The sequence below is a fragment of the Plectropomus leopardus genome, chromosome 14, assembly GCF_008729295.1.
Source record: "Plectropomus leopardus isolate mb chromosome 14, YSFRI_Pleo_2.0, whole genome shotgun sequence".
Lineage (NCBI taxonomy): Eukaryota > Metazoa > Chordata > Actinopteri > Perciformes > Serranidae > Plectropomus > Plectropomus leopardus.
Genome location: NC_056476.1, coordinates 22650597 through 22664294, shown reverse-complemented (window position 1 = coordinate 22664294; position 13698 = coordinate 22650597). Strand labels below are relative to the sequence as shown.

Sequence of the window (13698 nt, the reverse complement as noted above, 5' to 3'; positions counted from 1 at the left end):
AACAAACTCTTGAACTGCTCCTGCATCACAGCAGACATGGAGTAGGCCTATGTGTTTTGCTTTCTTGAGAAATTAAAATTCTTTCCCAGCATTTAAAATCTATTTTATTTTAACAGCAAATGTGTTGTTATTCAACAAACATCTAAAAAAGAACTCAGATTTGCAAAGATTCAAAACGCTTGATTGATTTATCTCAACTTGTAGATTCAAACTTTGTAATTAATTAATTATTTTTGCGTAGTCTTGAAACTTTGATCAATTATGCAATCTTTGTGTTTATAATTTTCTTTTTATGTATGATTGTTGCTATTCAATCAAAATAAAAGTGCAGTAGGTTTAACTATATTTGTTGTACATATTGTATAAATTTGAAAACTAACTCACATTTGTTTGAATGTTGATTCATGTAAAAAAAAAAAAAAAGTTAAGAAAAAAATCCGCACACAAACAATTAATGATATGTTGTGTGTATGTCATATGTCAGAGATATGTGTCTGTATTTGTATTTAAGGCATGCCGTCTATTGCAGTGGTATTCTGCATGTATTTGTGTTTTGTTTTTAGCCTATTATAATGCAATAGCTACAAAGAGCATGCAAATACTGCCTCAAAGACCATTCAACAATAATACTGCCTCTAAAGCTGATGACCTAAAACTAATAATCAGTCATACTGAAAAATATAGCTTGTCAGTTATCAGACAGTAGATCAGTAGATTGGTCTCTATAAGCGGATTTAATGTTTTGATAGTGCATAATTATTTTGTACAATTTGCAACTTTACATAAACTGATTAACAATTCCTGTATTTCGCTCAATAGGAGCAAACCTGTAATACCACTCCACACCTGCAGATGGCAGCAATACCGCTACTGATTCACCACCACCGAAGAAGCCGGAGGACCGCACGTGCAGCACAGTGTCAACATGGGGAAAAAGAGGCAGAATAAGCAACTTTTCTCAAATTTATCCAAAAAACAGAAGAAACACTTGAAGGAATTCGGAGAGGAGCATCCATTTCATGATGTGTAAGCAGTACAGGAAACTCCGTCCTGTTCTTAAAGATTAATGAAGCCACTTTTATGTTAGCCAACTAGCTAAGTTTCATTCAGATAAAGTTTAGCCAGATATAATGGGTAATGCTAGCTACATGTGGTGGTAAAAAAATATATAACAAATATTGTTCGAGGGAGACCATTCACGAAAACCGAACTTCATACACTTACCAAAAATGTTATATGATATGCAGTTTGTGGTTCTTCCCATGATAGCTCTGTTCATTTCGTCTCGAGAAGTGCAAACAATAACGTTACCTCACAGCTGAGAAGATAGACACCACAAAATTAAATAAGCACTTAAAGGTGCTCAGTGTGTTTCTTTACTGTAGATAATGGCTTATTCATAAGAAACATTTCTAAATGCAGAAAAGTACAGGAATATGAGTTGCTTAGGGTAAATGTTAGTTTCACGCGGGCACTATTCATTGCCTACCCTGACTGCAAGCTGCCTTAATGAAAAGAAACATGCTTTTTTTTTTTACCAGATGAATGAAACTCTCTTTGCACACATTGTATAATGGAAATAGATTGGGTTTACAGCTGTGCAGTTACAATAGTTGATGCAGGTATGCTTTTTTTTTTTTTTACTGTAATGTCTGACGGTTGTGTCATATGACCTCTGATCTGTCTGCTCTGTTGAACATGAATCTTCCACTACACGAGCATCTAAAAAATATAGTCATAAACTTAATAAATATGTTTTTAGGAAAAAAAACTTCAGATAGATGAGTCTTTCAGGCCTTCATCAACACTCCCATGGGCATGCTCTTATCTCTTAACCTGCTCTCAGACTTACTGCCTTGTTCTCAGGCTTATGTTGTTTATTTCTTTCTCTTTGTAATTTTATATCATAATATCAACAAGTGACAGAGACCATGAATTTTGTTAATTAGTCAGGTTTGTGGTCTTACAAAGACATTGGTTGTCAAAGTGACAACATTTCTCTCTCTGTTTTCCACAGAGTCAGTGCAAGACCTGAAAGAACTGAGATACTGGAACTGGTGAGTATTTTTGCACAACTCATGATAATATTAGTCATGCAGTTTATGTGATGTGAGACTGATGGTTTTAGCAACTGTCACTTCATTAGAAAGTCTTATTTATATTTACAAACTTATGCATTGCAGCATGGACATCGGTCCTCGTGTGAGTCAGTATGCACAGGACCACACGTCCAGTGTGTATCTTTGCCCATGTATTGATATCTCTGATGTATTACTACGACCGCTGAGAGCTGCTTGTTCCTGTCTGTCAGTTTGTGTTTGGTCTGGGTAGATTGTAAAGCTGAATAGCCCTTCTGGGATACATTAAGTTGTCTGAATCTGAATCTGAATAAAGATGAATACGTTTTATCAGGGACAGCAACAAGGACCTCCTGTCTGATCAGATGTACATAAAATACATTTTAAACTATCCAGTCATTGATGTACTCCAGACAGCTTTGTCATGTTTTACCTTTAACAATATCCGAACATTGCAAATGAATAATTGTCTCTCTGTCCTCACCTCTGTTAAAGCCAGCAAGCCCAGAACATTCTGACGTTGAGCCTGATGAGCTGGAGGATGAGGAGGAGGAGCCAGAGCAGAAAACAGCCTACCAGAAGCTCCTTTCAACTCTCAGCCAACCCACCAATAATGACCAGAGTGAAGAGGAGAGCACTGATGATGAAGAGGACGAAGAGGAGCTGCTTGTTGAAGGTGAGTTGTTTAGTTCCAGCACACAGTATCAGCCAACATATTGCAGGCGACTGAATATTGTTGTGCTTTTTATCGTAGGGGACAGCGATGGAATTGGTGATGAAAGCGAGGAAGGTGATGGAGATGAAGGAGGAGAAGAAGAACCTGATGATGCCGACGAGGCATTGACTGAGGCGATAGAAGGGGAAGAGATAACAAAGAAAGATGCAGAAGCTGAGGAGTTTGAAGATAAGGAGCATGAGTCACAGTTCTGTCTGGAGACCAACTTCATGGATGAAGGCGGACAAGACGACACTGAAAGCACTGCAGAGCAGAAAGATAACAATGGTAAGATAATCGATTACAGTTCTGTCAAATATATCCCCACATTCCCTGCCAGGTAACTTTTAAACCCTTGAAACCTAAACAGATTGGTTCTAATTCTTTCAACACAGGGATAATGCAACAGGCACATTATTGGGATATGGGCCAAAAGTTTGCAAAGAAAATTGTAAAAATGTTTCCAAAAAATTACCTGAAAGAAAAAAAATTCAAAACAAACAAGAAAATGCCCTAAAAATGCTGAAAATAAAAATAATATATATAATTTTATTTTTGTAACAGAATTTTAAATATAATAAATAAAAAAATATTTCCCTGGACATTTTTCTTCATTTTTTTAAATTTGATTTTCTAATACATCTCTCCCCCTTTTTATTAAAACTATTTTTGAATTAAATTCTTGTCACCTTTTACTAATTTCTTGCAATTTGTGGTATATTTCTTGCTCCGGTTTCAAAGGGTCAAAGAAAGCAAAGTAAAAGAATCAAAAGAAACTCCATCCTGGAGTTACTGTGGTGTAGATTCATGTAATTTCTGATTGTTGTAGAAGAATTTAGTTAGATTTGAAATATGGAATAAAAGATACTTTTGAAAAAACAAAATAGAAAACAAATAATAAAAATAATGGTACTTTTATTTAAATATTTTCAAAATAAGTGAACTTGAAAGTTGGAATATATTTTTGATTGAAGCATGTGTTACAGTTTTTATTCTGTGTATGCAGACATGTTTGTGCAGCATTTGAACACAGAACTTAGTGAGGACGATGTGCAGAAGATAACATCTGGCAGCAAAGCCAAGGCTCAGATCACGGTAATTAGTGCACAATTTGACAAAATGGAACTGCTTTTTTAAAATTTTATTAGAATAAATTATAAGAAGTCTGCAGTTTATGTGCTTTACTATGTTTGATTTTCCACGCATTTAGTGGCCAAAATTGGGCAATCTACTCTGTACCAGTCCCCTGGAAAAGTTTGGAACCATCGGCTCACAGAAAGACACAAACCTCCCAGTTTTCCACAAAGTTTTGGAGACCCGCTGGAAGGATCTGAACCAGATCCCTGACCCTAAAGGAGTGGCTGAGGAGATCAGCCCACTGCAGCTCGAGCTGCTGGCTCTTATGGGCTCCTACAAGGACCTCTACTACCCAGAGACCTGTCCTCTGAACCAGGGCCCACAGGTTTGCAGTGCATACTGCCTCCACGTGCTCAACCACGTACTGAAAGCCAACTCTGGGGTCCTGGCCAACAACGCACTGCTGAGGGAGCAGAAAACTCAGGCCAAAGCTGGAGCTGAACCACAGGACGAACCCAGAGACCAAGGACTAACGCGGCCGAAGGTAAAGTGTGGGACACGTTATAATCAGCCTTTTAAAGAGCTATATTTAAAAGTGTGTGAAATTCTGGAGAAAGATAGTTAATGAGTTCAGTCTCATTTAAATACTGACACTTTGGGTTGATGGTTCGGTCCTACTAACAACTCCAGGTCGTCCAGGGAATGACGCTCAATCAGCAATAGTCTGTCTTCAGAAATGCATACTAAACCTTTAATGTTTCTAACATCGCCAATTTTAATTTAATTAATTTATAATAAGAATTAGATCTTGGTCTGGATCACACTTTTAAAGGTGCTGTAAAAAATAAAAGGTATTGTTATTATATTCTTACTTAATACATATAATTTGCTGGAGATCTGTGCACATTTCTGTTTAAGGGTCCCGTGCCTCACCTGCATGGCTGATGATCAAGATAAACATTGTACAGGTTAAGATTTCATTGAAATTTTGTTTTACTATTAAAATGCCTTTGTCACAAAATAATTCCAAGTACCTTACCAAAAATTGGGACAATCATTAGTTTTACCTGTTGCTTAGAAGACTCCTTGCCTTTGTGTGAGTGGAATTAATCATATAGTCGTTCAGTACATTAATGCTACCCGCTATCACTTTTCTAAACATCTCCACTTGGCCACAAGTTTTCAAAAACTCAATTTTTATTTTTTTTTCTGCCGTGTTGTAATTATTGCTATGAATGTTTCAGGTCGTGATTCTCGTTCCATTCCGAGGCCGAGCTCTGCGTGTCGTCCAGACGCTCATCAGCCTCCTGGAGACCAAAGGGAAGAAGATCGTGGTCAACAACAAGAAGAGGTTCAAAGAAGAGTTTGGAGAGGAAGAAGATGACAAACCACCCAATCTGCAGAGACCAGACGATTACAGGGCCATCTTCTCGGGCAACGTGGACGATCACTTCAGGATAGGTACAGTTTCACAATCAGAAGTCAGCCCTCTTTTTGATAATCTAGATCTCCATGTCTGAAGTCTTGCCGCTGTCATCTCTCCTCATCAGGCGTCTCCATCGTGAGGAGCAGCATACGTCTTTACTCCCCCTTTTATTCATCAGACATCATCATTGCGTCTCCACTGGGCCTTCGCACGGTGCTGGGAGCAGAAGGAGAAAGTAAGAGAGACTTTGACTTCCTCTCCTCCATCGAGCTGCTGGTGGTGGACCAGGCAGATGTCTTACTCATGCAGAACTGGGAGCACGTCCTGGTAAGAATACACATCTGTTCAAAACGACACATTATTGTGAATGGCATCTGTTCAGCAGTGTTTTGTTTTTACGGTTAGGGAGGATGTGGCGCCATCTGCTGTTCAATAGCCATTGTAGAATTTGATAAATCACAACATGTTAAAATTAGGCAATTAAGTAAGTAAACACTATTTTTACATTTCAGATTTGACTTTGTGTTTTTGAAGGGATACTATTTTTGGATCCTGATTGGTTAAGAGAGTCACATTTAAAACTCAGTTGTAAAAAGTGCTTTATTTTCATCATACATTAATTGCTTTTTTATTTTTTTGTGTCACATCAAATTGTTTGGCCCGTCCCACATGGGATTACAAGAAACAATAATTTTGCAAACATCTTCCAGTCTTGCATGTACAAAACGTGGAAAAAGAAAAGAAACCCAAATAAACTAAAAGCAAAACAAAAAATAATATCCAAAATATACTGTTCACAGCAGAAACTACTGAAGATTTACAGATTATCTCAATAGAGCGCTTTTCTCTCTTCTCCCAGGCTTTCTTCAGGCTAATTTATAATTTATGTGTTTGAACAGCCAACCCAGTCTATGTGCATTTTCCATATTTACAAAATTAATATGAATGTTTATTCTAATAAATAAATCAAACTTTGTTTAGCAAGCACATTGGACAGATCCACTTTTCCTCCTCTAGATTAACCAGTCCAGTGGCAACAGTTAGCAACAGACTTTGCATTTTAGAAAAAACATAAACAATACAATTCTTCCAACCATATTCACTTTTTATCATCAGAAAAAATAATTATCTTTACCAAACCAAGCCTTTCAAAAGTTGGTATATAAGTTGTATAAGTTGATGTCATAAAAAAAAATCACACCATCCTCTCCTCTGCAGCACACGATGAAGCACATGAACCTGCAGCCACTGGACTCCCATGGAGTGGACTTCTCCAGGGTGAGGATGTGGAACCTGAACAACTGGGCCAGACACTACAGGCAGACGCTGGTGTTCAGCTCCATCCAGGACCCACAGATCAACAACATCCTCACCAAGCACTGCGCCAACTACCGTGGACAGGTACTTTATACACTAAAGTTAACATTACACCTGCTGCTGGGACTGAACATTCAGTACAGACTGTAATCTAGTTGAACACATTACTCTGAGGCAGACATGATCTCATAGGCTGAGTTAATCCTCAGTGGTTGGAGCAGCAGACACACTAAGTTTTTTTTTTTTTGCTGTAGTCAGTTGGATATCTGAGGAAAGCCCTGATCCAGCTAACTTTTTGTGATCAAGACTGAAAACAAATAAATAACTTCCATCATCATCGTTGCTGTTGTGATGTAGGTTTTTAAAAGTTAACTTCCTGTTTGTTTTTTTTGTCTCAGATTGCCACAAAAAACATGCCAAAAACAGGTTCCATCTGCCAGGTGCTGGTTCAGCTCCCTCATGTGTTCCAGATGTTCTCTTCTGACAGCTTCATGGACCATGATGCTCGGTAAGGTCCTCCCACAGGTGAACCATGTCCTGCCATCACAGTCAGACAACTTGTTGACTCTATAAGATAGCACAGGTGGTTTTAAAAGCTGCGGGGGAAATGCTTTGTTGCCATTGATTCAATGAGCTTCACTGTAGGCTGCAGCTTTTAGCTTATAGCCCATTTTACACAGAGATTGTGCTATACGGCCCCTACTGAGTCCCTAAAGACTAAAGACCCTTCTTTATTCCTCCTTAGCACATGCTAAGGAGGAATAAAGAAGCAAGAAGCTGCCAAATAATGAACCAAACAGCTGCAACACTCGGCTCCTGTGTGTGGTTTTAAATAGCATCTGCTTTTGTGGACCCAAAAGGGGCATGACGTTTACCACCACAGCTTCAGCCTCTCGTATGACATAAAGCAAATGCATCAGCACACTCTCTAAACAATGACAATGACATAACATGTCAATAACAAAACCTGTTTTGTCATGCTGAAGACAACTTGTTAGCTAACTGATAAAAAAAAGTCTTATGAGTGCAAGTGGTATTTGACTTTCACCTCTACTGTGCCCCTTTGACGCAAGCAAAAATACTTTTGAAATTGAGCGCACTGCTATTTTTGTTTTTCTACAGAACATCTACACATATACATGTGTCACATATCATCCTGAACTCATTCTTTACATATATCTCTCTCACTGCATTTTTCCCCTTCTCAGTTTATTAGGTTATGTTGGTCCTTTCACCTGTTTTACAAATCATTTATATGAATTGTCAAATGGGCATTTCTTTTGTGTCTTTCTTGTTTTTATGTCATTAGCACGTCTTCTCTTCTCTTAAATTTAAAAAAATCTTAATAAATGCAACAGTTCAACAGATCTAGACAAAAGCTTAGTAGATCCAAACAAAACGCAAAGCTTTTTTTATATCTGCTGTTCCCAATCCTGCCTGTAGGTTTCAGTTCTTTTTAGATAAAGTGCTACCGCAGTACAGGGACTCGGTCATGTCCCACACTCTGATCTACATCCCGTCTTACTTCGACTACGTCCGGTTGCGAAACTACATGAAGAAAGAGGAAATAAACTTCACCAGCATCTGCGAATATTCCAGCAAGTCCGAGGTGTCCCGAGCCAGACACTTCTTCCAGAAAGGGGATAAACAGTTCCTCCTCTTCACTGAACGCTTCCACTTCTACAAAAGGTCAGTTATTTTTAATGTTTCATCAGGTAGCCCAGCATTTGAAGGGTTCTGTATTTGAGTTGGGTGGGGTTTTGTTCTTCCTCCCAGAAACTGGAGTGCGGGGTCACTTAGCTAGTCAAGCTCTCCTTTACCAGGTAGCTGTAGAGTTTCCCTGCTGAAAGTCATTGGTTATTCACTGGATCAAACTGGACGACCCTGTTCCTAGGCCATCAGTAGTAAAGGGGTTAAAGACAGTGCTCTTTCTTACTGTTTTAAGAGTTAACACATCACCAATTCTGATAATGTGAACAAGACTGATATGCAGTCCTATCTTCAGAGATCAAAAGTTAAATGCCTTACGTCAGTTGTGTATTTGTGCAGAGTCAAAGAAATCAGGTTTGAGTCACATGATGGCAGTCATACACTGTAGCTTTTTTATTGTAGTCTATTGGTAATAAAAAAACAAATCTGTATGTTTGTATTATCAATAGACTACAATTTGAGCCTAATTACAACTATATCTGTCAGTAGTTAGTGGTAATTTGTTTAAAGTCCAAGTTAACAGTTTTCTCAGTTCTATCTATTAATCTATTTTAATATGTGAGTGTGTTTGAGCAGAGTGAATGGAAACATTTTTTTTTTTTTTTTTTTTACAGTAAATCTCATATGTGGACATGCAATGACAATAAAGGCATTCAAATTCAAATTCAAATGCACATAATAAAGAAGAAATTAAATCAAGGCATTAAATTAACAGGGAAACAAAAAAACACAGAAAAGATGTAAGCTGAAGCTTAAGCTTATTATAAATACCCTTCTTACTTAGCATTGTCAAAAAAACAGAAACAATGACAAAATTCCAAAACATATGGCACTAAATAATACTATACCAAGTTTTATACCTCTTTAACACCATATTTTTAAACATTTTTATAAGTCTTAAAAATCATTATTACCGTAGGCAGTAACATTGTTTTGGCTGTGTGTTGTGCCTGCAGGAAGCTGTTAAATCTTTGTATTGCAGTAATAGTCAGTGTAAAGCAATCATCAGAAATGATTGCTCTATTGTTCTGGAAAGTGCAGAAAACATGTTATAAGATTATAAGTCTAGGCCATATCATTTCCATTATTCTTTCATACTCTTCTTTATTTGTGTAACAAGTGTTAAATTCCCTTCTGTGTGGTACAAGAATCGTCTTTAAAATCTTGAATTTAACTTAGTAACTCTCACTTCTGTTATTTAGATACACCATTAAAGGGATCCAGAACCTGATATTTTATGGATTGCCCTCCTTCCCGCACTTCTACAGCGAGGTGTGTAACATGCTGGCAGCGGGGGGTCAAGGGGAGGAGGCCAGCTACACCTGCACTGCCCTTTACTCCCGCTACGATGTCCACAAGTTAGCTGCCATCACCGGAGCTCAGCGAGCCGGACAGATGCTGAACTCCAATAAGACTGTTCACCTCTTTGTTACAGGAGGGGAAGATAAAGCTTCCTGATGGAGCTGGACAGATTAAATATGGACCACTTATTAAAACTATGCCAAATATCTACTGTACATTATTACAGTAGGATGACCCCGGATTGAGACCAGCTAAAAAGATGTTGAATGCAGATCCGTTATCATGGAGTACCTGGTTTGACATCGGAAAAGTTTACCACTTGAAGGTGGAGATGTTGAGAATGTTTTCCTTCATATATGGACAGTGTAACAATTACCCTCATTCCATCTACCTCACATCATGTTAGATGTGTTGTAGATGGAAGCTGTCCAGAAACATCAAGCCACTAAGTGAAGAGATCATAAAACGGTATATTGCATTATAAAGCTTGTTGGTGATAACTGATAAGATGCATAAAAATTCCATACGTTTCCAGATTCAGCATACAGTAGACGTATTTTATTATGTTGAATATCTAACCACATCTACAAGAGTTCATATTTGTAGCAATACCTGTTCTGAAAGTGCTTAAAAAAAGATCAATGTCAGTTTTTATGTCTGTTATTATGGTGGCATAAACAATATAAAGTGTTTCAAGTTAAACACGGATATGTTGCCTTTTGTCATTAGTGCGATATAGCTGGCTGCTTGGTAAATATTTAAGGAATTTTAATCCAGAAGAGTTTTAAGTAGAACTTGAAATACTAATGCTCTGGCAAACAATGCCACAAACATTTTCTGCAAATTGACCATGAAATGCAAAAACATGAAGGTATGTGTGTAAGCAGGTCAGTGATTTATAATGTCTGAGCAGTGTGGATGTGAAGCACAAACTTACAAAGCACAAGCAGTGTCATTTGGTAGACCACACAAAGAGAGTGAGAACATTTTACAAATGTAGATTTACTATTACATATGTTGACTTGGCTGTACACTTTGGTTGTACTGCATCAGAGTCAAGTAAATCTAACCCCCTGAAATGAAAGGAGCAGAACCAACAAAGACATGACCAATTCTGGGGTCATCACAGCATACACTTCAAAACCCATTTAAAAGAAAATGTACAGAGCAAAACAGGCTTCTTTAAACCCACCCACGTAATTATTAACTCCCAGAGTTGCTGCAAGAGTGACTTTGGCCAAGTAATTATAGTCGTTTCTCCATTGGTGTATCTGACAACAGATCGTCTAGGACTGCTGTGATTATGGACGCCAAGGCACAGAAACTCAACCTGAAGCGGGAAGTAGGGCTGGTAGGCGCTGTGTCCCTCATTGGAGGGACAATGATTGGATCTGGGATCTTCATGTCCCCACAGACGGTGCTTTCCACCATCGGCAGCCCTGGAGCCAGTTTGGTAGTGTGGGCGTGCTGTGGTTTACTGGTGATACTTGCGTCTTTCTGCTACGCTGAGCTGGGAACTGTCATAAGAGAATCAGGGGGGGAGTACATCTACATCCTCAGGACGTCAGGTCCAGTTGTCGCCTTCATGTTAATCTTCAGCTCTGTGTTGTTTGTGAGACCTGCCGGTGTTGCTGGCATTGCACTGAGTTTTGCTCAGTATGTTGTGGCTCCTTTTTACTCAGACTGCCCCCCTCCGGTGCTGCTGGTGAAGTGCGTGGCTGCAGCTGCAATTATAGTGCTTGCCACTGTGAACTGCCTTAATGTTCGTTTTTCAATGTCAGTCCAAGTGTTTTTTATGGTGGCCAAGGTTCTTGCCCTGGCAGTCATCATAATAGGAGGTCTGGTGATGCTTATCAGAGGACACACGGAAAACTTCAAAGACTCTTTTGAGAACACAAATTTGGGCATCAATCCAATTGGTATTGCTTTCTACCAGGGACTGTGGTCCTATGATGGCTGGAACAATCTGAATTATGTTACTGAAGAGCTGAAACGTCCAGAGGTAAGTGAAAGGGTATATAGGGTTTCATTTGAGTTATCACACTGAAGGACTTATTTCATTGGGCCAATAAGCATTCACAGTATCACAGTGACTGTGACACTGGCAGTCCTCCACAGCATTGTCCTAGGAAAATTAAGTCATAAATGTTTGGTCAACAGTGAATGCTTATGAGGGATATATGTTTATTACCCTGTCATTAAATCCAAAGCACTACTGAAGCTAGAACTTGGATGATACCATTCAATTAATGTTCTTTTTAAAAAATTTTATCAACTTCAACAATCGCACACTAAATAACACATCAAAGCCCTTTTTGTCCCCCGGAGACACTCTTTAGATCCATCATAAACTGGATAACGTGCCTCTTATTGAACATGGAACAATTAGAAAGAAAAATGATCTGTTCTGTGTTTCCCTGGTAACGTCATTTGGGTCGTCAGTGTGTTGTTGGCAAACCAAGTCATAGCAGTCTGTGTTTAGATTTATCCAAAAACCTTGCAAAAATGCTGAGTCAGCCTCAGGTAGAGCTAGGTTACTTGTAGCTAAATTGTTTTAGAGAAGAAGAGTTATTGGTTGAGATGGACAAGTAGACTAGTCTAATTACTGGCTAGTGTTGCCAGTGTTGTATTTAAGCCTTATTTTGGAAAAATACAAAATAAATAGTATTATTCTGGGTTTCCCTGGTAATGTTATAGGTCATAGTCTACTCTTGTTTTACCAAGTTTAAATTTATCCACAACCCTTGAAAAAAGATGAGTAAGCTTCAGGTGTGGCTCGGTAGACTGTAGCTCTCTAATTGATAAAGGCCTAAAGTAAGGAGCCGCTTTCAGAAACAAATATTTCCATTTGCCAAAGCATTGACACAAAACAAGAATTTTGTTGAGATGGACAAGTAGATTAGTCTAATTACTGCCAAGGATGATGCTATTTTGGAGAAAAGAGGGTCAATGCCGATATTGGTGAATCAATTCCACCAAGTTTACCATCCTTTGGAGCTTGTTGGTTTCTTTCAAGGTATCAGTTAAGACCAGCATGAAAGTGCTTGACCTGTATGACCAGTTATATAACTAGTCATCCCTGTAAGGGACCAGTCAGTGTTGTTTGGACTATTTTATCTAATGGTCTGTAACACTGGAGGTTGTGCACTAGTTCGGCGAAGCGTCCTGTCCCTCTGCATAACTTTGTGAAACTTCATATCTGTTGCAAGTATAACTTCACTATTGTAGTGCATCCCTCTCAATGGGTTTAGAGAGTTGAGGTAACAAGGAGTAGGGATTTTGTTGGTGGTTGTATTTGGTCTGACTTGCCTCCTTTTCTTGTGATGCAACCCTGCAGATTTCCTTCTGAAAGAGCGACAATGTCTGCTGTGAAAGCTCTGATAGCAACCATTCCTGTCTTCTGCTTCAGGAGTTGTTACTGTGATCAAGGAACACATTTCACTTGATTTCCAGAAATTCTGGATGTTGAATGTCTTACGAGCAAAATCTTTGCCTTTCCATTCCAAAAGTCAGAGAGCTACTGAGAATTTCTGTCAAACCCTAAAATCTGCTCATACACTCTTAATGGACGCAATTCAACCATGATTGGGAGGAAGGGCTTATTTAAGCCACACAAGAAGTGACAGAATTACTGTTTTCAACCCAAACAATCTGTTGTATGCATTGTACTTATTGTAGCTGTGTCATCTATCCCAAAGAATGGAGAAGACCTTTACCAACACCAACCCCAGCAGATAATCCAAATGACTATAGCAGATGAAAATGTGAAAAGAGTAAATTACTGAAAGCATGTCTGGGACATTCTTTGCAAAATATTTTTAAAAAGATTTACTGTGGTCTGCAGAGCATACAAACCTTTTTATTTGTTGTCCTGACATTCATCATAATGTCTTGGCCCTGCCTCCTGTAATGGGTTCTACCTACTAAGCCACGTCATATTGGACAAAAAGGTATACCACACCTTGTTCCAGTGTGAAATGGTAATTCTGGTGCCCAGTAAGTTCTTACTGTACAAAAAGTTCAATATAGCAAAGTGCATTTCTAGTATCTACTTTAATTACCTTTGAGGAGAC

General features: G+C 38.5%; 1 protein-coding gene across 1 annotated transcript; it reads left to right on the top strand.

Moving 5' to 3' along the window:
* The first annotated feature begins 722 nt into the window (after positions 1 to 722).
* Positions 723 to 10333, top strand: utp25 (UTP25 small subunit processor component). The gene is made up of 12 exons (XM_042500753.1): positions 723 to 1026; positions 2018 to 2057; positions 2574 to 2754; positions 2833 to 3081; positions 3800 to 3888; positions 4004 to 4414; positions 5115 to 5331; positions 5421 to 5623; positions 6515 to 6697; positions 7012 to 7121; positions 8057 to 8302; positions 9526 to 10333. The coding sequence occupies exons 1-12, from the start codon at positions 926 to 928 to the stop codon at positions 9779 to 9781; spliced, it is 2286 nt and encodes a 761-aa protein (XP_042356687.1). The 5' UTR covers positions 723 to 925; the 3' UTR covers positions 9782 to 10333.
* The last annotated feature ends 3365 nt before the right edge of the window (positions 10334 to 13698 follow it).

Bases quoted from the DNA above. Each gene is read 5' to 3' on its own strand.
- utp25 (XM_042500753.1), top strand. From the start codon at position 926: ATGGGGAAAAAGAGGCAGAATAAGCAACTTTTCTCAAATTTATCCAAA. The intron at 1,027-2,017 runs GTAAGCAGTACA...TGTTTTCCACAG, and splicing joins GAGCATCCATTTCATGATGT to AGTCAGTGCAAGACCTGAAA. The intron at 8,303-9,525 runs GTCAGTTATTTT...TCTGTTATTTAG, and splicing joins CGCTTCCACTTCTACAAAAG to ATACACCATTAAAGGGATCC.